Genomic DNA, 23,438 nt, shown 5'->3' on the forward strand with positions numbered 1-23,438 from the left:
CCCATATTTGGCATGAGCGACGCGGCACCGGAGCCAATCAGGAGGCCGGATCCCGCTCGACCCCGCCCCTCCACGCTCGAGCGCCGCTCTAACAGCCGCTCGGCCGCCCATTTACCTTACACGGGCAAACAGAGGGAGCTGATTGACAGGCCGAGCCCCGCCCCTCTCGTTTACCGGGCCCCTCCCCTACTTTGGCTCCCTATCAGTGTCTATTTTGGCAACACGGATACGCATGGAGCCTCCATCACCTCCCGTCTCTTTTACGCACCGAGTCCGATAATGCGCGCAGGTACCGGGCGCCCAGCAGCCTCATCTCGCACCACACCGAGCGTTTAACTCCCTGTTACGGACTAATATGAAAGAAGTGGATGTAGAAATCTGACACAGCCCGAGAACGGAGGTATATCTTCTTGTGGATCCTTTCTTTTTTTATTAAAAAGAGAAACCAAACATTTCCCCGAAACCGAGCGTCACCATGGATGTCTTGGCGAACCACAGTATCTTTCAGGAACTTCAGCTCGTCCACGACACCGGCTACTTCTCCGCCATGCCGTCTCTGGAGGAGAACTGGCAGCAGGTACGTGTTTAACTTTACTATTCCTTTATTATTTCCATCCGCCTGATTTTGCGCTTTGTGAGGCAGGCGTCAACTTTTCCCCCCGGAGCGTGGCCGCGTAGTATCGGGGAGGAAACCGGAGGGAGATAAATCGGCTTATATCACCCGTATATCCTGTAATTTTCCAAAGATGGCAAAGTGGATAAGACGAACGCACGCCGGGCGCGTAATAAAGCTGTCAAACGCAATCTGGGAAGATGAAGATCTGACTCCCGCAATAAAGACGGAATTGGTCGTGAATAATACATCCGCATCCCTCAGATTACGGCGCGGTGAGACCCGGGTACACGCGGAGAAGTCCCCGGTCTTATTCATAATAGATACCCGGACATGTCTGTCTGGATGCGGGGGGGAGAGTGGGAGGCTGTCACGAGTGGAGCATCCTCACATTTTACTGCTTCTCCCAATCCAAGTTTTGCTGGATGAATTTTGGATAAATGAGCGAGACACAAACACACACACACACACATACACACACAGCCACATGGTGATGGATGCGTTCGGAGCGGACGCGCCGGTACTTTACGCGGCCATTACTGCTCACATTTTCCTCTCCTGCCACACTATCACATGTCTCTCTTTCCTCCCCTCCCGTCATCCACATTTCCAGTGTGGGGAGTTCGTTACATCAGAGTTTGGTCGCGACTTTATGCATTTTCCAGGGTTTTTTTTCTCCTCCCCTTTAGAGAAATTGGGGGTAAAACCTTGGAAAATGCGTTTAAAACTGCGTGAAATCTGATGACTTTAGAGGCTGGCTGGGTTTAATTCTCCATTTTACGACAACAATTAAATGCAACAATCATGCATGGCTTCACTATTTTCACTGTTGGCTCCACCTGCATTGCTGCTTTTTGCTTTTTGCTGCTGCTGGGGGGGTGGAGGAGGGAGGGAGGGAGGGAGGGAGGGAGGCAGGCTTTCCATGCTGCACCTGACTGCCCGGACAAAAAATCATTGCATGGAAATTTGATGCCGGTATTGTTCATGCAATGGGGGCTTCAGCTTCCCTCCCTCTATCAGAGAGAGAGAGAGAGAGAGAGAGAGAGAGAGAGAGAGAGAGAGAGAGAGAGAGAGAGAGAGAGAGAGAGAGAGAGAGAGAGAGAGAGAGAGAGAGAGAGAGAGAGAGAGAGAGAGAGAGAGAGAGAGAGAGAGAGAGCAGTGCGTGACCACAGCTCCACTGGCTGTGTCCAAGCAGCCTAATTGGCGTCCTACTGTTAGCCACTGACGCATCTTTTCATAACAAGACTCTCCAACTCCCTGCCTCCACTGTCAGTGAATATTAAATGGCCGGGCCCTACATGCACCATATGCACTCCCACACCTCCCCTCCGCCTCACCCCGCACCCCCGCGTGTCGGAATCAATATCTAATGCAAATGGAACAATGCTGTATAAGGCCGCGGCGTAGGTAAAGGCTGCCAGGGCTCTTATCTGGCACGAGGCGTCTTCTCTGAGTTATTTCGGCCGCAGCGAGCGCGGACGCCGTTTCCAAAAAAGCAGCATCGATCGTGGATTTAAAGGAAAATCGAAGTTTGCCCGCTGACCGTCTCTTAATCTAAGGCTTTGCTGCAGCGTAGCGAGCGCGAGACGTCTCCTTCCACCGACACCATCCTGCAAATCAAACCAGGAGGCGTAAAAAACGGGACAGAATCCTCGTCGACGTCGACGTAAGCTGTTCGTAAATTCATAAATGCACGAAAAAGGATCACTAAAAAACACGCGGTCATCGATTTGAAGAGCGAGCGAGAGATTTGTGAGGCCCGGCCGCCGGAGTAAATACCAGAAGTGTTCACAAGTTTTTTTGCGTATAAAAACCCCACTTTTGTTCTGTGTGTGTGTGTGTGTGTACAGCCAGGACAAGAAGATTGCTTTGCACCCTTGTGAACACGAGGATTATGATTCCCCCCCCCCCCGCCCCCCTCGCCGTACACAGAGATGTTTTTGGCAAAGCGAGCGTGTCCATTGTAGCGACACGAAGATGCCACACTGTCCGTCCTGAATGCGGGGGAATTATGAGTTGTGGCTGGCGTTTAAAAGCCCCCCGTCTGTAGCAGAGACCGGCGGTTTGAGCAATCCCCTCTGTGTCCCAGGCACAATTTAGATTTGATGCTTTTATGGGGTCTGATGGCGAGATAGGAGGCCGTTGTTGTCGGCCCTAAATGGCTCCCTGAGATGCGATGGCAAGAATGATGACTGTGTCCCCTGTTGGTGTCTGTGAGGCATGATTCAGACGCTTATGGGGGGATGGGGAGTGGAAGAGGAGGAAAGTGTTTTGGAGGTCTGCAGATGGTACATGCGGGGCCGCTACGCCGTTCCATTATTGAAGCCTGCGCTGCCAAACTGAACGCCGCTGTCTCGCTTCCAAATCCCAGTGCGCCCGCTTGTTCGGGGGGTTGGAACAAAAAGAAGGGTTGACTTGCATTTGGAATAGGCGGAGCCGGTCAGAACTAGTTTTCCTTTCCAAGCAAAGCGTGCACGTGTTGTTTTGCATCTTTTTGCGCGCCCGGGCCGCTCTCCAGCTCTTTTGTAAGCGTGTGTAGCTGTTGTTGTTTTCAGTGTCGTGTATCTCTGTGCTCCAATCTAAAAGACAAAAGATCTGGATTGAGTTTCAGTGCGATCCAATAGATTTTTCCAGCTGCTGCAGGCCCGGGCCTCCTCCTCCTCCTCCTCCTCCTCCTCCACAGCAGCACTTGACCCTGATGGAGAGGATGTAACAGGACACTGCAAATGGCTGTCTGTCATTGACCTCGGGACACACTCCATACCCTCCAACACATATATTGTCCCTCAGGGTTCAAACACACGTAAAGACTGCGCCTGCCCGAGCGAAACGACTGCATGTGGCTGCAGAACGATACACTCGCAGGCCCGGACACGTGGATGTGAACCCGTCCCGTCTGACCAGAGTGTTTCTAAATGCGGACGCTGGGCTACGTGTGTCCTCTTACATTTCTCACACACGCACATCCATGCAGGGTGGCGGTGCGGCGCTGGTAGCTGGTGGAGGGAAGTTGCAGAGCATGCACATTCTCCCTGCTGCAGGGTTTCGCATTTCACAGTCCGGTGGGCTCGAACCCCCCCGAGGAACGGAGAGCGTACGCAGATAGACGGTCGGGGAAAGGCGCGGGAGAATGCAGACGGATGAAGTTCTTTCATATTTGGCCCCAGCGTTTTTTCCACGCCGGGCTGCTGAAGATGTAGTCGCGGGGCCGGAGAGATCCATCAGCGCGGTGACCTCTCTGTCAGCCTCCAGAGGGGGAAGGAGGGAAGGAAGATGGAGAGCGAGCGAGCGAGCGAGCCAGAAACTGTGTTTGCAGCACAACTGTACATCGGCGAATCTCTTTGCGTGTGCGCGCGAGCACAAATCCATATGCGTGTCTGCGTACGTGCGTATGCGTCTCGGTGTGTTATGTAATCCTCAGTAGGCCACAGCTGCTTTCTCACACACAGCAGGCACGCCGGGGAGCACAGCCAAGCGGCCCCCTCCTTCCTGTCTATGTCTTCCTCTGCCCCGCGTCCCTCCTTCCTCGCCTCTCTCGCTCTTTCCTTCCTCCGTCTCTCTCCCACTCTTTCTCTTTTCTGCTGTCCTCGTATAGAATTAGCAGGCTCTGGAGTTTTTTCTGTCTCTGCAGTGTTGTTGTGATGGCGCTGGCTGCTGTCTCGTAGCTTTAACGCCGCCCCGGCTGTCAGGCGGCGGCAGCGGAGGCCGACTCAGTGTTATTCGTTTTGCAGAGTAGCACCGAGTACACAAACACACAAACACGCTATTGTAGGATAAATTGTGCCTGGGCTCTGTTTTAGCAGAATAGCACAAATGTGTTGCCGACATTCGGGGGTTTTATGAAGGGAAAAGGGTGCAGATGTAATCAACCATGTGACCTGGAGAGCTGGTGTCTCCATTTTGGGTGGACAGCTCAGATAAGAGGAGGTTCGTATTGTTTTTAGTCCAAATTCTAAATCCCTATCTGCCATATTTGGGCCCTGTAGTGGTTGAATGAAGCTGTTTCTGCACGCCCCCTGCTGGTTGCACCCTCAACGACCCCATTACAGCTCAACAGAGAAGGGAAATGTTTGTAAAATGAAAGGAGCGTGGTTCACAGACGGACCTGTGTCACCTCACTGCTTCTTTGGTTCCATCTCAAATTTGGAACACGAACGGGAGCGACATCTTAAACGTGTCTTCGGATTGTCGTCAGCGTTCACACACACCGGCTGGTTTACACACTCACGTCTCGTCTTTACTCGTCTCTCTCCGTTTGACCTTTTCCTCGCCGCCGCCGCGGTTTCAAGTAATTTTTATGCAAATGAAAATTAAATCAATTTTGGAGGAGTGGAGTGGTGTTGTTGTGCGAGCAGGGGAGGAAGGACAAACTGGGACTTAATCTTATTTGTCTCTGCAGAGCTCCCGGCTCTGTCGTCTCTCTCTCTCCCCTCGCCTGTAGCTTTATTAAAATGTCACATCGACTCCGCAGCAGCGTACCGCACGCAAAACCCCAAACTCTGGGTGCTTTCCAGAGTCCAAATTGACTTCCTTTCCTATCTGCTCCCCCATTATGCAAAGTGTGTGTGTGTGTGTGTGTGTGTGTGTGTGTCCCGTGATGCTCAGATGTCTTATATGAAATTGATTTTTCTCTGCTTAGAATCTATTTGACACGGCCGCGGCCCTTGATGCACCGAGGCGTGAAAGGAGGCCTTTGTGCGGCGGTACACAGTGTAACGTCTCCGCTGGACGCTCTCAATGTTTTCAAGGCGCAAGGCTTATTAGTGGATGCATCAATTCTGAGAAAGTGTGTGTGTGTGTGTGTGTGTGTGTGTGTGTGCGTGTGTTTGTGTGTGCAAGGAAAAGGCTGTAATAAAAGAGCCACCAGTTCATCTAATTAGTATAAACAGACAAATGAAGTGGAACAACAAAAACTCAATTTGGCTCCTGAGCAGCAACAATCATGTAAACAAGATGCTGAGGTGTCTCCTGTCTCCTCTCCTGTCTCCTCCCCTATCTATCTATCCAGCTATCTATCTATCTATCTATCTATCTATCTATCTATCTATCTATCTATCTATCTATCTATCTATCTATCTATCTATCTATCACCTTCCCAGAGGTCTGCTTCCATCTATCCTTCCCTCCTTCCTTCCTTCTTTGTCTACTTTACATCATATATATCTTTATATCATATCTCCCTCCTTCCTTCCTCATCCCATCCTCCTTTCCTTATGTAATCCTTTCCTTGCTCCCTCTCCTCTCCCTGTCATTCCTTCACTCCCGAGTCCTTGCTTGCTGCCTCAACCTTGCACCGAGCGATGTGTGGGTGTGTGTGTGTGTGTGTGTGTGTGTGTGTGTGTGTGTGTGTGTGTGTGTGTGTCACGCTGGCGTATGGGTTTATGTGTGTGTGTGTGTGTGTCTGTGTATGTTGTGTAATGAGATGTGTGGGCGACCCCCTGACCCACTAACATCCATTCTGCCATAAGAGTGCTGAGTGAACTCTGCTGCCTGCGTCTCATCACTCAGGCAGCAGGGACGTGATTGCCGGTGATGGCTGCCTGCTACTGCTTTATGGCCGCTGATGAAAAGGTGGGAAACGCTGATGAAAGAGCGGACGGCGCAGGAAGTATTCATTTGTCTGACGCTCTGGTGACTGCCTGGAGAGAGCGCCCGGCGGAGGGGGGAGAGGGGGAGGGGGGAGCGTAGTGAACAAGCACATCTTTATGTATGGCGGCGGCGAGACGCTCTGCCACCCCCAGGTTTGATTAACAGCGAGGAAGAGGAGCCAGTCATTTCTTCTTTCTCTCGTCGCCGCCTCACACTAGCACACATGGCTCCGCAATGACTCTCACATCGTTTGAGGCGAAATCGGGAAGCCGTTTCCAGAGCCTCGCAGCGATCCGACATGCTCGGCTGCCGCCATCCGGCCTGTCGACCGAGGGGAGGAAAGAGAATGGAAGCGAAGGCAGAGAAGTCTCTCTCTCTCTCTCTCTCTCTCTCTCTCTCTCTCTCTCTGTCTCTTTGACGTGTTTTGGAGGGCAGAGTTCTGACAGAGTCTCAGCTGAATGTTCCCCCTTTGTTTGAGTTGAGACTAAATGCTACAGGAATGACTTATGCAATCAGAGTCCTAAAGGCTCCAAGTAATTCTTTGGTTGCCATGGCTACGTCCGCTCTGTCTTCGTCATTCATCCGTTGTAAGTATTGCGTAGACTTAGATAAACAAAATTCCAATACAGCAGAGTTATTGAACACAGTTTGCCTCAGGTCTTCATCTCACATCGGACCGATCCTGTCCACGTCTACGTCTCAATCTGAGTCCTCCTTCCACAAGACACACTCCTGCCCAGCATCCAGGCATGTTCCAAACCCACATACCCAAGCATCACATCCCATCTTCCTGCCTACCTGTTGCTAGGCAGCCTTGGCAAGCAGAGAAGAGCGGCTTTGGTCTATTTGTTTGTTTAGCTGTCAGTCCGGGAGGCTAATCCCACCCCGAGGGACTGCTAGCCATCCAGGAAGCAGAGATCAGGCCATGTGGACCATCTCTCACCAGAGATTGAAGGAGAGAGAGAGAGGGAGTGGAAGAGGTGGAACGAGCTCTGGAAGGAGAAGAGAGACAAGGGCAATTTGCCCTGAGTAAACACCACTGCTTGTTGTTGTCATCCAAAGGCGGCCATCAATCACAGCGCTGAGCTCTCGGTGGTGACAGGCACAAGGACGCTCTGAAACCGCTCAGATACTTTAGAAAGCAAGGCGGACATCGCTGAGGAACACGCCGGAATCACTAACGCGGGCCTCGTTAGGGTTTTTCGTGTCTTTAAAAATATGATGTCATCCCTGGTTTTTGTGTGTGAGAAAAAGCGCACAACTCCTGACTCACCTGTATTTGCATGCCGCTCGGCCACTGTTGTCGAACATGCAAAGTTGTCGTGTGTTCCCATCAGCGACAGGTCAGCCTTCTCTCTCTCTCTCCGTCCGGCCGTCTCTTTTCTGTCCTCTGTTCCAAATCTCTGCCATGTAACGCCGACAGTTAGTACGTCACTTAAGCAAAAGAGGTAGAGTGCGAAAAGGGAAGACACAAAGAGCTTGAAAGAACCCAAGAAGAACAACTGTATAGGGAAGGAAGAAGGAAAGAGGAAGATACAGTTCCCTTCAAGCACAAGTATGAGAGTGTTATGGTGTTAGACTCAGACAGATGCGATGTCTTTCAGGGACAGGGACTAATGGTATTTTCACTGGAAGACTAAACTGTGCTGCAGAATTACCCTGGAGGCTCTGATTCACGCAGCAAGCCAGCGCGTCATGCGGCTTCAATCATCCCCAGGCCCCTGCAGGTGTTTGAATAGGAAATGACTTTTGTCGCCTGAAAACACGGCAGATTTGGCTTGATTTCCGAGACGTTTTTCACAGCGGGGGAATGCTATTTTGACACACGCTCGCGCCTTTGGAAAACAGCCGATCTGAAGTGTCAGAGCTGCGAGGAGGCAGACAGACAGACAGACAGACAGACAGACAGACAGACAGACAGAGGAGGTTGAGATGATTTTTGCCTCTGCTTAACTCTTCGAACAGCCCGGGAAGTGCCCTTCAGTGATTTAATGAGACCTGTGGGAAGAAGCATTCATCAGCGTGACAGCGTACCTCTGTTAGCCATTGTTCTGCTCTGGTATGTGAGGGGAGCAGTGTGTGTTTTAGCCTTAATGATGGGCTGGCAACCCTTTGATTAGATGAATCTCCTGGTGCTAATTAAGAATTGAGCTGCCAAAAGACATCTGTGTTTATGCCTTCCTCCTGCTCTCTGTACAGTGTGTGTGTGTGTGTGTGTGAGCGCTTCACACTGTCGTTTGACGTGAAGTGGAAGTCTGGTAGCAAAAGGGCCAAGTAGAGATTTGTTCCTTAGAAAGTAGCTGGTTTTGAGATGTGACGGTTGTGTCAATGCGGTTGAACGTGTGTTGCATATGTGTGTGTGTGTGTGTGTGTGTGTGGGGGAGAGAGAGTCATCCATGCAGTCCCAATCGCAGTAGGACACCAATGTCCGAACTAGCGCTCCTACAACCACAGAGAGAGTGGAGATGTTTTAGGAGCTACATGGAGCTTGTGGTGGCTTTCTGCCTTCGTCACACACTGGAGAGTTCAGGGCGTCGAGCCGGAGCCCCGCTGTGAGAACTTAAGGAACATTTCCGCTAAACGAACCCTTGCAGACACTGTTGAAGATATGATCTCGACTCGACGAGCCGCCGCCGCTGCATGCAAACCAGCGCCGTGATTAATTACTGCTGCCTGAGTAGAGGTGGTTGTTTCATGAACGCCATTATGGGGCCTGTTCAATGGAGTCGCAGGCGGTTTGCTGATTTGATTTGATGATGACATTCCCAGGAAAACGGAGGCACAGATTCAATCATTTTATTCGCCGGAACGTCCCTGAGACGCAGGCTGTAGAAGCAAAGAAGAAGAACACACTCGTGCTGTTATTACCTCGCCGTGTGGAGCGCTGGGGAGCTCGACGACTCAATGCTAAATCAATAACAGCAGCAGTCTCGCCTTACAGGAATCCTTGATACAAATCTTTGCGAATGCGCCATTTGTGACAGAAAAACATTTAACGACCCCCCGCTGTCTGATCCCCCCCCGCCCCCCCTCCCTCCCCATCGCCTCATCTCTTAACTCAAACGACGGCGCTCGAGGAGACGCTTCTACGATGCCGTTTCCTGTTGTGTTTACTCGCGGAAGAGGATCTGATAACTTAACGCTAATTGGAGAGAAGGTCTTTCCCCGTCCCGACTCGTCTCTGCGAGCGTTCCGGTGACTAGACAGCGTGTCCTCCAGCTCGCCACTTTACGGCTACATGTTATTCACTCTATTGCCCCAGATATTATTTCATTGTAAAATGATGCCAATTAGTAAAGCCAGTTGCCGGTGGCTGTGGTCTGGCTCCTTCTCCGCTCCGACGGGGAAAGTTATTTGGGTCGGAAGCTATTTTCAGCCCGTGATGTTGCCAGGAATACTTAAGGGAGCAGCCACTGTTTTATAGGAGAGCACATCAATAATTTTCACTGGTGTGTGTGTGTGTGTGTGTGTGTGTGTGTACGTGCGTGTGTGTGTGTAAGCAAGAAACAGAGTGGAAGAAGGAGGCAGAGAGACATTCACTGGCAGAGTTTATTGGGTTTATATGTGTGTGTGTGTGTGTGTGTGTGCATGTTCCTGTGTGTGTGTGTGTGTGTGTCTTTCTCTATAATATTTAATGGTGCAGGTACACACACGCAGGTATAAAGTAACGACATGCATTTACTCAATTACTGCAGTTGATTTTTGAGCCTCAGGGCTTTTAGGTTTTCCGTCGGGTCTAAGAAAGTAAAGACTTACAGAAGCACTTTCATTACCGGAGTCCCTCTTCATTTGGGCTTCTGTTTATTAAGTCAAATAGCCGGGAATAATCTCAGGAGGAAGTCCACTAAATCAGGAATAACCCAGGAAAGACCTCCAATTCTAGAAAGTTGGGAATTTCCTGGAAAAGTTGGGAAAAACCAAAGAAAATACAAGTGAATAAACTTAGAAATGCAAGAAGATTTGTTATCTTTTTCTTGCGATTAGACTCTTAGGTAGTAGAGTCGTCTCCTAGCTTGACTCTGCTCTGTAGTTAGCTCCAGGTGAATCTGCATCCTTTGTATTCAAACACAGAACACATTTGCTGCTGGATCTCTGCCCGTCTGAAGCGTCCGTGTCTGCACGCTCACACGCTCACACGCTCACACACCGCCGCCCCACGTGTTTGTATGTCGCGCACGTTTCACTGTAATCGTTGTGACTTCCTGTTAATTGAAAATTAATTCGCCAACACCTAAACTCTAACCCGCATCTTAACGCAGCTTAACCCTCTGCCCCATAATTATCTATTTTTTTCTCACATCCAACGCCGCAGCACTTCTGCCGCCGTGTGAGGACGTCAGTAGACACACACACACACACACACACACACACACACACACACATGCACGTGTAGCGATGCATGCCGAGCTAAAGGCCAAAGTCAATGAGTTCCTAACACCTTTCTTAGTGACTGTGGCCGCCCTCTCCACCTCGCCGCTGAGCAGGCTTACATCGTCAGGATGAAATTGAGGTGAAAAGTCCTCGCACTCCGTCTGAGCTTCCTGCTGAAAAGCCAGCCGTTCGGCGCAGAGGGGTGAGCGGGTTCAGTCTGCTGCTGCTGCTGCTGCTGCTGCCACCGCCGCACATTTCTCACACTCTCTCTCCCACACACACACACAAACGCGCTGGCTCTCCACCTCTATCTCTCGAAGGAGCACCCGCAGCGCTAAATGGCGAGGAGACGTCTTCCCAGCGTTTTAAGCAGCTTGGTGGCTAATCTTCCCGGCTCAGGTTTGTTTTGAAAGCGCTGCGGCGAGAGTGAAGACGGAACGACGCGGCTCCGCCTCTTCCAAACACAGCACACGCACACACAAAGTCACCTCACATCTGCACGCACATGCACACACACTCGCTCTCTCCCTCGTGCGTAACTTAACCGTCGGAGGCAACACAGCGGCGACCTCACGCTAATCCACCTCGGCCTCGCTCGGCTGTGCCACTGACCTGCTTTCGCTGCGCCTGTGCGTCGCGGCCGCCGGTTTGGTTGTTGACCCCGGGCCGGTTACACAACACGAGGCGGGGTAAACACGGCCAGGTTTTCTTATTCAGTCGTCGACATCCGTGTAAAGAAGCGAGCGTTTTTGGCTCTTATCAGCGCCGGGACACACAGTTGCACTTCACGCTTTGCTGACGTGATTGGGTTACAGAGCGTCCCTGTCTGACTGCCACTGTATGAGGAGGAAGCTGAGTTTTTACGCTTCACTGTTCCCTTTATCTCCCCGCTCTGTTATTTCCAGCCCTCCTCCCCTCCCTCCCCTCCCTCTCTCCCTCTCTCCCTCTCTCCCTGTCCCTCTTTCTTTTTTTTCCTGCCGCTCGCCGCTCTTTTGTTTCTCTGTGCCTTTTCCAGCCGAGGCCCCATTCTCCTGCCCCGTCATTGTTGTCGTGCGGTAATGAAGATTAGCCAGCCCGCCGCACACAAAGGGGGTCTCCATATCCGGAGCACAGGCTCCCCAAATCCTACCGCAAGCTGCTAACCCCGGTGTAAAACCCCTGTTGTCGCTGACGGCCTTCTGCCCACGCACACCACACACACACGTGCCTACACAAATACATGCAAATCTGAACTCATACACACGGAGAGAAACACATTGACACACACTCTCCGCTCTTGTTGAAAGCGAGTGGCTGAACTGCGTCCTGATTAGATTAGGACGCTTCTTGACAGCTGAGAGGAACCACTTGGCGACTCACACGCCGATAAACAGCAGCTCACCCAAATCCGGTTAAAGAGAGACAGAGATCCCCTCCCCAGCCAGAGCATCACCGCTCCAGTCATCGGGATTATCCCCCCCCCCCCCCCACCTCCATGCCTCTTCACTACCAACCTCATCATCCTTCCCTTCTTGCTCTTCATCTCCTCTCCCTCTCTCCTCCCTTTCCTGTCACCTTTTTTTTTCCCAAAACCGGAACAAAGATGTTTCTCCACGCGTTGTCACAAGCCGTTTAGCCGCAGCAGCAGAGGTCTTCATAAGCCGCCGCACACTTGTTGTATCGTCTTCATCACCCACACACTCATCAGATGTTCGCAGTTTAAGGCTTAACTCATTCTATAGGAGTGCAGTAACACACAGAAGGGTCAAACTGTCCGGGGAGGAGCCCTGAACGCACAATAAACACACAAAAGCTTTCCTCCTCTCAGGCTTTGGTTGTGTTACACGGCGCCGGACACATCTGACCACGCCTGTGATGTATAGAAATAAGGTCTAAATGTGTAACAGTCCTTCACACGGCCGTCCGTGTTGGACTACGGGGGGACGACAGTGTAATCCCCCCGGGTGCCGGAGTGTGCAAATGTGTGTTTTCTGTTGTGTCTGCCAGGAGAAAGCGATGGGAAATGTCTTTGCGCTCCATTAGGCAGAGGTCAGAGGTCTCTGCACTCTGAGCGCTCCATCATTGCAGCCTTCCTGCTGGATGAAAGCCGCTTTGAAGACGCCACATTACACACAAACACACACCGGCGTTGCATAAACCTCAGAGTCAACGAGCTGATAACACACAAACGCTTCATTCTGCCGCGTTCGCTTCTGCAGCTATGAGGCCGAGCACAGGTGGGCGTGGCCTATATAGAGGGATGTGGATCACCTGAAGGGATCTGTGGAGGTTCTGGGACTTAGGGTTCAAAAGCTCCAGGCCCAAAGATTCACTGCCAAAAGATGAAACAAACACAAACACGGCGGGCGGAGGAGGAGGAGCTAAGGATCATCCTGCGGTTCATCCCGAGTGTCACTGAGAAAACAAAGTGTCAGCTTCAACGCCTCAAATGTAAATTCAAGCATTAAGTGGAAGACAACAAAATGGAATGAGTCTCCTGAATACGGCGTGGAGCGGCGGTGTCGTCTGCTAATGCTAATGATCTTTATAAACATGGAGCGTGTGGAAAAAGGGAACGTCAGGTTTACAAGCCAGTGTGCATTATTTGCTCAAACTCCGTCAGCAAATTGTGATTGAACAACTCCCCGTGTCTGTTATCAGCTTAAAGCCCGTGTTGTGTATAAAACCCGCCTGGAGGAGCGGCGTCGCCAGCGTGGGGAGGGAAGTCTGACGGCGCTGCAGATTATTACCGCCAGGCTAATGTTGTTTGATAAGGCCGCGCGTGTAATTAAGCCGTTTCCATGGCGCGTTATCTGCAGCCGGAGCCGAGGTGAGGGCGCCGGCGTGCCTGGAGAGATGGAGCTGTTAGTCAGCCGGCGGAGTGACTCAGTCCCTGATTCTCTCATCTTGTCTCTGTCAAGCATCGTCTCTCGCTCTCGCTCTTCCTCCTCCTCCTCTAATCTGCGGCGTACATTTCCCCCCACATGCATCCTTCACCGCACGCTCGCGTTTCCTTCGCTCTCTTTCTTCTCTCTTCCCCTCCGAACCCCAAAACCTAATTCTTTGCCTTTGCTTGGAGGAGGGAGGAGCGAGGCCACCGCTTCATTTTTCATCTGTCTCCGTCTCTTCCTCTTCCTCTCTGGGAAGGCGGATAAATGAGCTTTGTCTCTCGCCTCCAGCTCTCTCTTTCTCTCTTCTGTCTCTTTCTCCCTTTGTGTCTCCTTCCCTCCCTCCTCTGCTGCCCCGGCAGCCTCATCAGGGGCATCAGGAGGTCTAAGATCCCTCCTGGCCAAACACAGCACCCCCTGCTGCTCCCTCCGTAGAGAATAACCGGGCGACGCCAGGGCGCTCTGCTATTCAGATGAGCGTGGAGGAGAATGAGGCGTTATCTCCCAGCCCTCCGCTCCCCTCTGGCCGTAGGCGGCCTCCTCGCTCAGCTGGGATCCGCCGATGACGCCGCGCTGATCTCCAAGGACTCAAATCTGGGGACCGGAGAAGAAGGAGCAAAAGGGCCCGAAGGGGAGCTTAGAGGGGAGGGGCGGGGTCGCTTGATGCTCGGTGGGGAATGTGTGTGTGAGCGGCGCTGTGTAAGTACTGCTCAGCCAAGCTATAGATTACCGTCTCTGTCAGCTGCGACGGCCACCGCTGATGAGCTCCTGCGCGGTATCATTTCCTATCGATTAGGCACTGTGAGGCACACACACACACGCTCGCACATACACACACAGACGCACACACACAGAAAAGCTGGTGGCGAGATGGCAAGATGGCCGACGCCTAAGGCTACCGGTCATTTAGCTGTCACCTCAAAGTGATGGCTCGGCCCAGGCTCACCAGATCAATGGCAGGCATAGGCTCAATAACACACAGTGACACACACACACAGTGACACACACACACACACACACACACACACGTTCACAAACAGCGAAGCTCTCTAAATTAAGTTGCGGCCCAAACTTTTCCTATCCGTCTGCGTGAGTGCCCAGGTTATAAATCTGAGAATGTAGCGTAAAAAAAAATAAAACGAGTAAGAAGAAATAAAAAAAACAACAAGTGCAGTCAGATTTTTTCCGGTTGGGATCGTTGATTCTGCTGCAGCCCAGGAGTCAAACCACTCAAATGTGCAGTCAAAACTCCATTAGGCATGAAAATGGAGGCGGCATCATAAGGTAACAACCCGAATTTACGCCGTTACACGATACAACGAGCACAAAACACACAAAAACTGAAGCCGTAACTGGGTTTTTATTCCAGAATCAATACGAGCTACCACCTGCTTAGCGCTGCTACATAATGGAGAGGCACTACACACACACACACACACACACACACGTACACACACTGAATTTTGCTTAGCACTGAGCTTTATAGTTTATTACTGTTGGTGCTGCTTACTCCCATCAGTGTGTTTTATGTGTGCCGGCCTCCTTTAACACTTTATTTATTTATAAGCTCGTGTTCCTCAGCAGCTGCTAGCATATGTTCTCACCCCAAAACAAGAACCACAACAGATGATTAAGGCAAACAGCGTTAGGCAGTCAGGTCGGTCGGCTCCGGTCTGGAAACCTGAGTGGCCTGTGTGTCCGGTGTGTGTGTGTTTGTGTTCAGTCAATCTGCTCTGTGAGTGTTCACCTCATTTATGACCTCAGGTGTGTATATGTATTATATGCGATGCTGAGTGCCTGAAGGAGCTCGGTGGGACAAGAAATATGCAAAAATGGCAGGCGAGACGTGACACGAGAGACGACGCGAGACAGGAATGGACGTCTGACACAGACACACACACACACACACACTCCGTTTCTTGCTACAGCGTTTGTTTGCTTGTTGCCGCCGTCGACACATTTCACACAACCAGGGTTCAGACTCCCAGACTGCTCTGTGCACGTTTACGTCCAGGGCATCTCTGACAGCTTAATGGCGGCCTGAGGAGCTCCATCTTCTACTCTCTCTCTCTCTTTCTTTCTTTCTTTCTTTCTTTCTTTCTTTCTTTCCTTTTCCCTCCTCTTCTTTCTGTAAACGTGGTCTCTGTATTGATCCATGTAATGTGAGCCGTGCCACAGTTTGGACCAGGATTCGCTCTTAAAAAACAGAAATCAGGAGACGGAGACAATATAAAGAAGCATCTCTCTCTCTCTCTCTCTCTCTCTCTCGCTCTCTCTCGCTCTCTCTCGCTCTCTCTCCCCCCCCCCCCGCTTTGCATCACACAAATCTCCATACTGGGACTTTGGCCTTAATGAATTTTCCATAACGTTTGGAGTTCTCGTTCCCAAAGGTGCAAACTGATTACAGGCGATTGCTGACGGCCTCGCTGGAACGCCGACACGCTCGTTTGCCAAGACATGTTTTAGCGATATATCTTTTAATATCTGTGAATTGCTGCAACAACAACAACAACAACCAAAAAAAAAAAAGAAGCCTGGATCGTTGCCAAAAAATGATGTGACGACCCCTCCCACCTCCCCCCTCTCCCCTCCCCTCCCCTCCCTCTCCCCTCCCCTCCCTCCTGATCCAGCCCGCATCAGATCCGATCCCTCCAGCTCCGGCGCCCTCCCAGCATCACTCATGAATATTATTCACAGCACCTTGTCTCCATCATGGCATCTGTAAAAACTAAACACGATCATCCTAAAATTAATGAGCCGTATCCACCCCATTAGGTTTATCTGTTTAGTGGTGTTTTGGGCCTTCCTTTAGGGCATTATGCATGCTCTTCTGTTCATATTTATAACCCAGGCTTTTTATTAGCCAGCGTGGCGGGGTGCTAACAGTTGGGAGGCAGCCCGCGCGCTTTGATGGTGGCGGCAGGCAGGCAGGCAGGCTCAGAGCGGGCCAGAACACGGAGGGGAGGGCGGCGGGGAGAGAGAGAGAGAGAGAGAGGGGAGAGAGGGGAGGGGGCAGAGAGAGAGAGAGAGAGAGAGAGAGAGAGAGAGAGGGAGGCTCAGCTGCCAGACCAGGGCCTCGGGACGCCGCCGGAAGACGAGACAGAGACAGAGACGACAAAGTGAGGGGAGAGGATGTTGAAAAGAGGAACGGGTGTGTGAGTGGTTTTCAGCCTCGCTAACCTGGGGTATGTGTGTGTGTGTGTGTGTGTGTGTGTGTGTGTGTGTGTGTGTGTGTGTGTGTGTGTGTGTGTGTGTGTGTGTGCCTATGTGGGTCACTTTCCCCTCTCTGTGGCCTGTTGGGGCCTCTGCAGGTGAAGTAGTGTGTGTGTCTCTCAGAGGGGTGAGGTGATGTGAACTATATAAAGATCTCCTCCCCATCTGACACAGGAAGCCGTGTTGGTCTGAGCAGGAAAGTGTTCAACCTTCTTCCCCGTTTAAAGGCTTCTCTCATTTGTTCCGAGTAGAAACACACTGATATCAATTTCTCTCCGATTTTCTCCTTCTTGGTCGGGGGTTTATCGCCACACTGCGCCGCCAAAGCCAGCGGGCCAAGCGGAGGTGTGTGTGTGTGTGTGTGTGGGCGTGTTTGAATAGATGTGGCATTGTCTCAGCTCAGCCGGCGCTCCTGTGAAGGAATCGTCCCGTAGCCTTTTAGGAAGCGGGCCCAGGCATTGTGTGGAGCCAGTTGGTGTTGGCTCACCCCCCCCCCCCCCCCTCCCTAGCCCCCCCCTGATTCGGCGTCCATCCAAGAGCCGGAGCCATCAGCACGCCTTTATCTTGGCTTTTGTGCGATGGTTTTGGCTCTCGACTCCTACACACACACACACACACACACGCACACAGAAGCGTCACATTAGGCCAGCAAGTACGCGTGTGTGTGCGTGTACGTAGGCGTATGCGCACACACATGCACACACACACACACACACACACACACACACACACACACACGCACACACACACACACACACACACACTCACTTGCATAATTATGCAGACGCACACACATGCATGACTACTAGCATAATTAAGCGGAGTACAGTCTCACTCACACACACACACACACACACACACACACACAGAGACATGCTTACACAGTATACACACACACACACACACACACATTGCAAACGCTGAGAAACTGCATGACCTTCTCCCTAACAACGTTAATGTCACCACCTGGGGGGGAGAAGGGGGGGGGGGCTTGATGGAGTGATGGAGAGAGAGAGAGAGAGAGAGAGAGAGGGATGGATACACCCTCAGCCTACTTCTATCATACGTACACACACACACACACTGTATACTGTATATCCTCACACGTGCTCTACCTCACACTGTGTCACTGTGGGTTGTAACCTAACATTTAGTGAGTCTGAACCCATCTGTGTGTGCGTGTGTGTGTGTGTGTGTGTAGAGTTGTGTAGAGGTCCGTGGCTTCCCCGCTGACAGGATCCTGTTACGCCAAATGTCACAGTTCCAAAAAGGATTCACCCCCCACAGAGAAAATGAAGTCAAGACCTCCCTCTCTCTCTCTCTCTCTCTCTCTCTCTCTCTCTCTCTCTCTCTCTCTCTCTCTCTCTCCTCCCTCCCTCTCACCTCCTTCTCTCACCTTGTCCCTCCATCCATCCAACCCCCCTGCTCCTTCCTCACCTTCCCCTCAGCTCTCTCTCTCCTTCCCTCTCACCCCGCCGCGACTTATCCCTTTCTATCCTCTTTTCCGCTCCCTTGAACTATCTCTCCCTCGCACGCCCTCGCCACTCGCTTTGCCGTCCTCAGCGTTTTGCTGAATAAAGTCCCCTTTAACCGGCCCGGGGTTTTAGCGGATAATTAGCCCTCACCTTGGGTGGGAGGAGGAGAAGGCGGCGGCGATGAGAAGGAGAGGGAAAGGAAGACGACGGAGAAAGGAGGCGATTTAGGAGAATCGATGTGGCGAGAGAGAGAGAGGGGGGAGGGAGGGGTGAGAGTGAGTGAGAATGAAAGCGATGTAACGGGGGCGGGGGGGCGGGGGGGGTCTTTTTTTTCTCCCCTTCCATGACAGCTGCTTCACCAGCACCGTGCAGCTCATGGGTCAGTGCATGCTTTTCCCTTCATCCTGTCTGGCCGCCTTCAATATTTAATTGTGGTCTGGTTTAAAAGAAAAGAGAGAAGGAGAAGAAGAAGAAGAAGCCTCATTCAGATTCTCCACTCGCCGGCTGCAGCCATCAAGGAAACAGTGGGGACCTCACGGATGGAGCGTGAACAAAATGATATTTTAAAGAGGGGAGGGAGAAAAAAAACACATGCAGGCGGGGAGTCATCATCGAGGGCAGGAGGAGGAGGAAGAGGAGGAGGAAGAGGCAGCGGCGTATTATCTTCGTCTGGAGGAGCGTTTTTAATTTGATGTCAGTGAGAAAACGCTGTAAACACTCGAAAAAACAACTCCACATCCCCTTTTTTCGTTCCTGGAAGAAAAAGCAGGAGGAATCACGCTCCCTTAGCAACAGACACCCCCCCCCCCTCCCCCCACACACCCCCTTCCTCCTACCCAAAAAAAAAAGAGAAAGAGGATTCGGTTTTATTTTTAGAAGGTGCAAACAAGGGAAGGGAGGGAGTTGTTAGATTGTAAATGTCTCTGATGTCTTCAGTCTGTACAACCTTATTCCTGATAATGGAGCGAGCGACTCTGTCTGTCACCGCCTATTTACACACAAATGAAGTGGGCAGTAGCGCGGCGCCCAGCGGAGCTGCTAGCCTCCATCTCAGCTGTCAGAACGGGTTAGCGGCTACACGCGAAGGAAAGACGCAACCATCAAACCCGCCGCCGTCCCTTCCGACGTAATAGCTTCACCGTCGGACGTGGAGCGTCTCTCCCCCTCCCTCCCTCCCTCCCTCCCTCCCTCCCTCCCTCCCCCCTTTACCCTCTTCTAAGAACCTCACCGCCGTCGCTGTGAAGTAATAGACTTCTCAGAATGCCAGTTCACACAAATCGGGGCTGCGGCCTTTTATTTGCCCTCCGTTGGGAATAGTGTTTGGTGTAATAGAAACGAAACGGACCATAACTACGGCTGAATAAATCTTCCTCGCTCGCGCGCGGCTTGTCAGAGCTCTATAAAATGTGGTTTGATAGGAGTTCTGTACAGTTTAGGACTTCTCCTCTCCTTCGTTCCGCACGACAGCGGTTGCAATCAATCAGTGTGTAATCAGCCGTCTTGCTGGAGCTGCCAGGTAATCCTGGTGCATGTGTGTGTGTGTGTGTGTATGTGACAGCTGGCAGATCTGCTAAGTTGCCTGTCTGGGTGGGTTCGTGGCACCATGCAGATTCTCTCTCCACAGCGCGTGAAGACATATGAGAGGATCTGATGCTTGTTGCTGATGGACTGAGAGGGGGCGGTTTGTTTAGGAGCATGTATGAAGGTGTAAATATGATCTGGAGCATGTATGAAGGTGTAGATATGATCTGGAGCATGTATGAAGGTGTAAATATGATCTGGAGCATGTATGAAGGTGTAGATATGATCACAAATCTTTCATTTCATGTTCAATCTTTGTTGAGGTTTTACTTGTATAATCCGGCTGGGACCACCTAACAACGAAACAACCTAAATTCTCCCCTCTCTCTCTCTCTCTCTCTCTCTCTCTCTCTCTCTCTCTCTCTCTCTCTCTCTCTCTCTCTCTCTCTCCCCCTCTCTCTTATAGACTTGTCTAGAGTTGGAGCGTTACCTGCAGACAGAGCCCAAGCGTCTGTCAGAGCTCTTCGATCAGGACCTGGATGGCCTCCTCACTCCCGCCTACCTTAAGGAGGACAGCGAGGAGGAGCTGTCCGACGCTCTGCTCCCCAGCCTGCCCGGCCTCCCCGAACCCCGCAGCCCGACTCCGGTGATCCTCTGCCCGACGCGGAAGAACTTCCCCTCAACCGGTGCCATGAAAAGAGACCTCAAGCCCAAAGTTCAGGGGCTGGAAAATGTGGAGGGGATGGAGGGAGTCCACCACGCCCAGCTGAGCGCCGTCACCTCCCTGACACCGCCGTCGTCCCCGGAGCTCGGCCGCCACCTCGTCAAGCCCAACCAGACGCTCACGGCCTCGGCGGACGGAACGCTCACCCTCAAGCTGGTGGCCAGGAAAGTGGGACTCAGCGCCGCCCGGCTGGTGGCGACGCACGCGCTCCCGGTCCGGGTGAAGGAGGAGGAGGACAGCACGGCGTGCGTGATCGGGGTCGGAGAGCTACCGGAGAACAAGAAGAGGATCCACCGCTGTCAGTTCAACGGCTGCAGGAAGGTGTACACCAAGAGCTCCCACCTCAAGGCCCACCAGAGGACACACACAGGTGAGGGTCAGGCGTAGAGTTGAAGCAGATGCAGAGTGTGTCACTGTGTGTGTGGAAAAAGTACCTTGATTAGAAGTAGCGATACATCATAAACACTGAAACGCTAGAGTAAATGTGTCAAAGGTTCAAAGGTTACTCTCCCAGAACACACTCAGGTACCGTTAGGACGTATCTCCACATTGTTCCTGGTGAGCAATGTGACCACATGACTTAGGAAAACCCATTTCTCTTATCCACCTATTTCTAAGTACTTACTGTACCAAACCAGGACAGCGCCTCCTTGTCAAGGTTCTTCTTAAGGCGGAATGGGGGGAGGGTCCCTAAGCTATAACTCTCCCGCTCTTCCATCTCAATCCCAAACCACTCAGACCTCTGTCGGGAAGCTGTCCTCCGTCTGAGTAACTGCGAGGTGATGGATGGATTGACCTGGATAGGCCGCCATTTCCCCGCTTTATTTCAAGCGCTGGCCGTCCTCTGTGTGTACTGTAAGGCCGGATCAGCGGTTCTCAATCTAGGGTCAGATCCTGTCTCGTATAAAAGCATATTAATATGTTTGTGAAAGGAGAAGCTTGCCAGGGTTTCTGTCTTGTATGTGAACAAATAAAGGATAACAACTGCAAATGAAAAAACTAAAACCCAAGCGTTGACGGATGATTTAGTGGATTTCCGGGTTCCGTGAAGTAAGACTGAGAGATTACCCAAACTGCACTCTGTGTGGTTGCTGTTCAAGCATTTGGAAGGGGGATAGTTACTGTCCTTATCCAGAGAAAGTCCCTCGATTGGTTGATTTAATGCAATGCGATGTGTTTGCCGCCATTCGTGTTTGTTTACCAAGGCCGTCTATGAGCTCCGGTTCACGTGTAATTGGCTACTGTGAGTCCTGACTTGTCAACTAAGCTAAGGACTAAGAAAACAAACTGTATATGTGTGATCGCACCCTGGGCTGTGCTCGCCTCAGGTTCGAGGTGTCAGCCAGGCTGTCGGAACAAAGTCCCCCCCCCACCCTCCCCCAGCGACATGCCATGGTTGATTTCCCCAGTGTGGCAGATCTGGAGCCCCGCTGATTACAGGCTGTGCCAACTGGGCTGATTCAGGGAGAGCAGTGGCGCCGGGGCAGGGCGATAATAATGAACAGGTAGACTGCAACAAATGCACACACTCGGACACACTCGTCTAGTACCTCCAATGGGCTTCCTGTGGTACACAACCATTAATTTGCATAGAAAGGCTATTCTGTACCTTTTCATTTGATAGACAGTCAATCTCTCATGGTTTGTCTGTCAGTGCGTCAGCCGCTTTGACGCGCACTAACTGATGAGATGTTTCCCATCTGGATACGAGTCCTAAATCATCAAAAGGAAGAGCTAAATCATCCTAACAGACTTTGAGTTGACGCCTCAGAGTCTCACCGGATCTTCTCCTTGGCATAAATTGACAGAAGGGCTTGCACCTCCTTGTCAGCGCAGGTTCTGGGGCAATTTTACAACTTCTTCAAAAGTGTTGAAACCTCCCCACTGCTGATCTGCTGCCAACAAACACAAAGTGACTTTTGGGGGCAGAGAACCAAAGCTTGACAGGTTGAAACATTGATTCGACAAACGTAACCTGAATACCAGTGCTTATTTGTCGACGTGTTTGTCCTGGGGGAAGCTTGTTACTCACTGATCGATGATGGTTCGATCTTGTCGGCTCCGCCCAGCGGTTCCAAACCGCTGGAGAGTTCCTATGCAAAGGTGGAGGAAGTCACAACACGGTTCAATCCCGGTTTCTGGGTTCCAAAGTTCCTCCAGGAATCTTTCTAAACCTTGGCGCAGGTGCAACGCACAAGGCTTCTACCTGCAGACATCTGCTGTGTTTCTCACAAAGCGGAAGGCTTGAAAAGATGAAGGTGGAGACGTCAAAAATGTGACAAAACAAAATGCAAAAGCACAAGGGAGAGAGAGAGAGAGAGAGAGAGAGGCAGAGGAATGAGTCACGGTGAAACAAAGAGTAGAAGAAGACAGAGGAGACAAATCTGGAGGGGGGGTTACAGTGGAACGACCCTCTTCAGAATACGATGGCGGTGCCACAGGCTCTGCCCCCCCCCTCCATTTTACAGAGCCATTATCCTGACAAGTTTAAAGATGTCATTACTCAAATCCTCTTTTTCTTAGTTGTTATTTCCATAAATTACTGACAGAGAAAAAGGCGACGATTTAATCTGGAATTAGACGAGGCGAGAGCTGAATTGCCGGTGCCCTGTAGAGCTTTTTTTAGTGAATAGGCTTATGGCAGATAAGGAGTGGTACAATTAGATTTTTGGGCAGGGTGAGGGAACGGGTAGAACGCCAGGGCCCCGTCGGGTTAATCTGACTTCTCTCTCTCTCTCTCTCTCTCTCTCTCTCTCTTTCTCAATCAGTTCTTCCTCCCCGTCTCTTTCTTTTCCCTCCTCTATCAGTTCCCTCGTACTCTCTGCCTGTATTTATTTCTCTCTCCAGTGCTCTTATTGTATCACTCTGCTGCATCATCTCTGCCTCTCTCTCTCTCGCTCTCTCTCTCTCTCTCTCTCGCCACTCTATTTCTTTATTTCTGTTCCCCCATCCATCAAACTCTCTCTCTCTCTCTCTCCCTCTCTCTCTCTCCCTCTGTCTCTCACTCCCTCATCAGTGAGAGAGACAGTGGTGGTAGCCGTGTGCAGGAGCCTATAAAACGTTCT

The 23,438-nt window shown here is 51.4% G+C and overlaps 1 protein-coding gene across 1 annotated transcript in view; it reads left to right on the plus strand.

Annotated features, from left to right (window-relative positions):
* The first annotated feature begins 217 nt into the window (after positions 1-217).
* The window catches only part of LOC143015715 (Krueppel-like factor 7), a 34,897-nt gene continuing 11,676 nt past the window's right edge, over positions 218-23,438 (plus strand). Inside the window, exons 1-2 of the mRNA XM_076169771.1 lie at positions 218-577; positions 20,116-20,743. Of these exons, the coding sequence (XP_076025886.1) occupies positions 476-577; positions 20,116-20,743 (730 nt within the window). The 5' untranslated portion in view covers positions 218-475. The remainder of the gene's footprint in view (positions 578-20,115; positions 20,744-23,438) is intronic.

This window comes from Genypterus blacodes, unplaced genomic scaffold (genome assembly GCF_046128005.1).
Source record: "Genypterus blacodes isolate CSIRO-AG114 ecotype Tasmania unplaced genomic scaffold, CSIRO-AGI_Gbla_v1 ptg000212l_1, whole genome shotgun sequence".
NCBI lineage: Eukaryota > Metazoa > Chordata > Actinopteri > Ophidiiformes > Ophidiidae > Genypterus > Genypterus blacodes.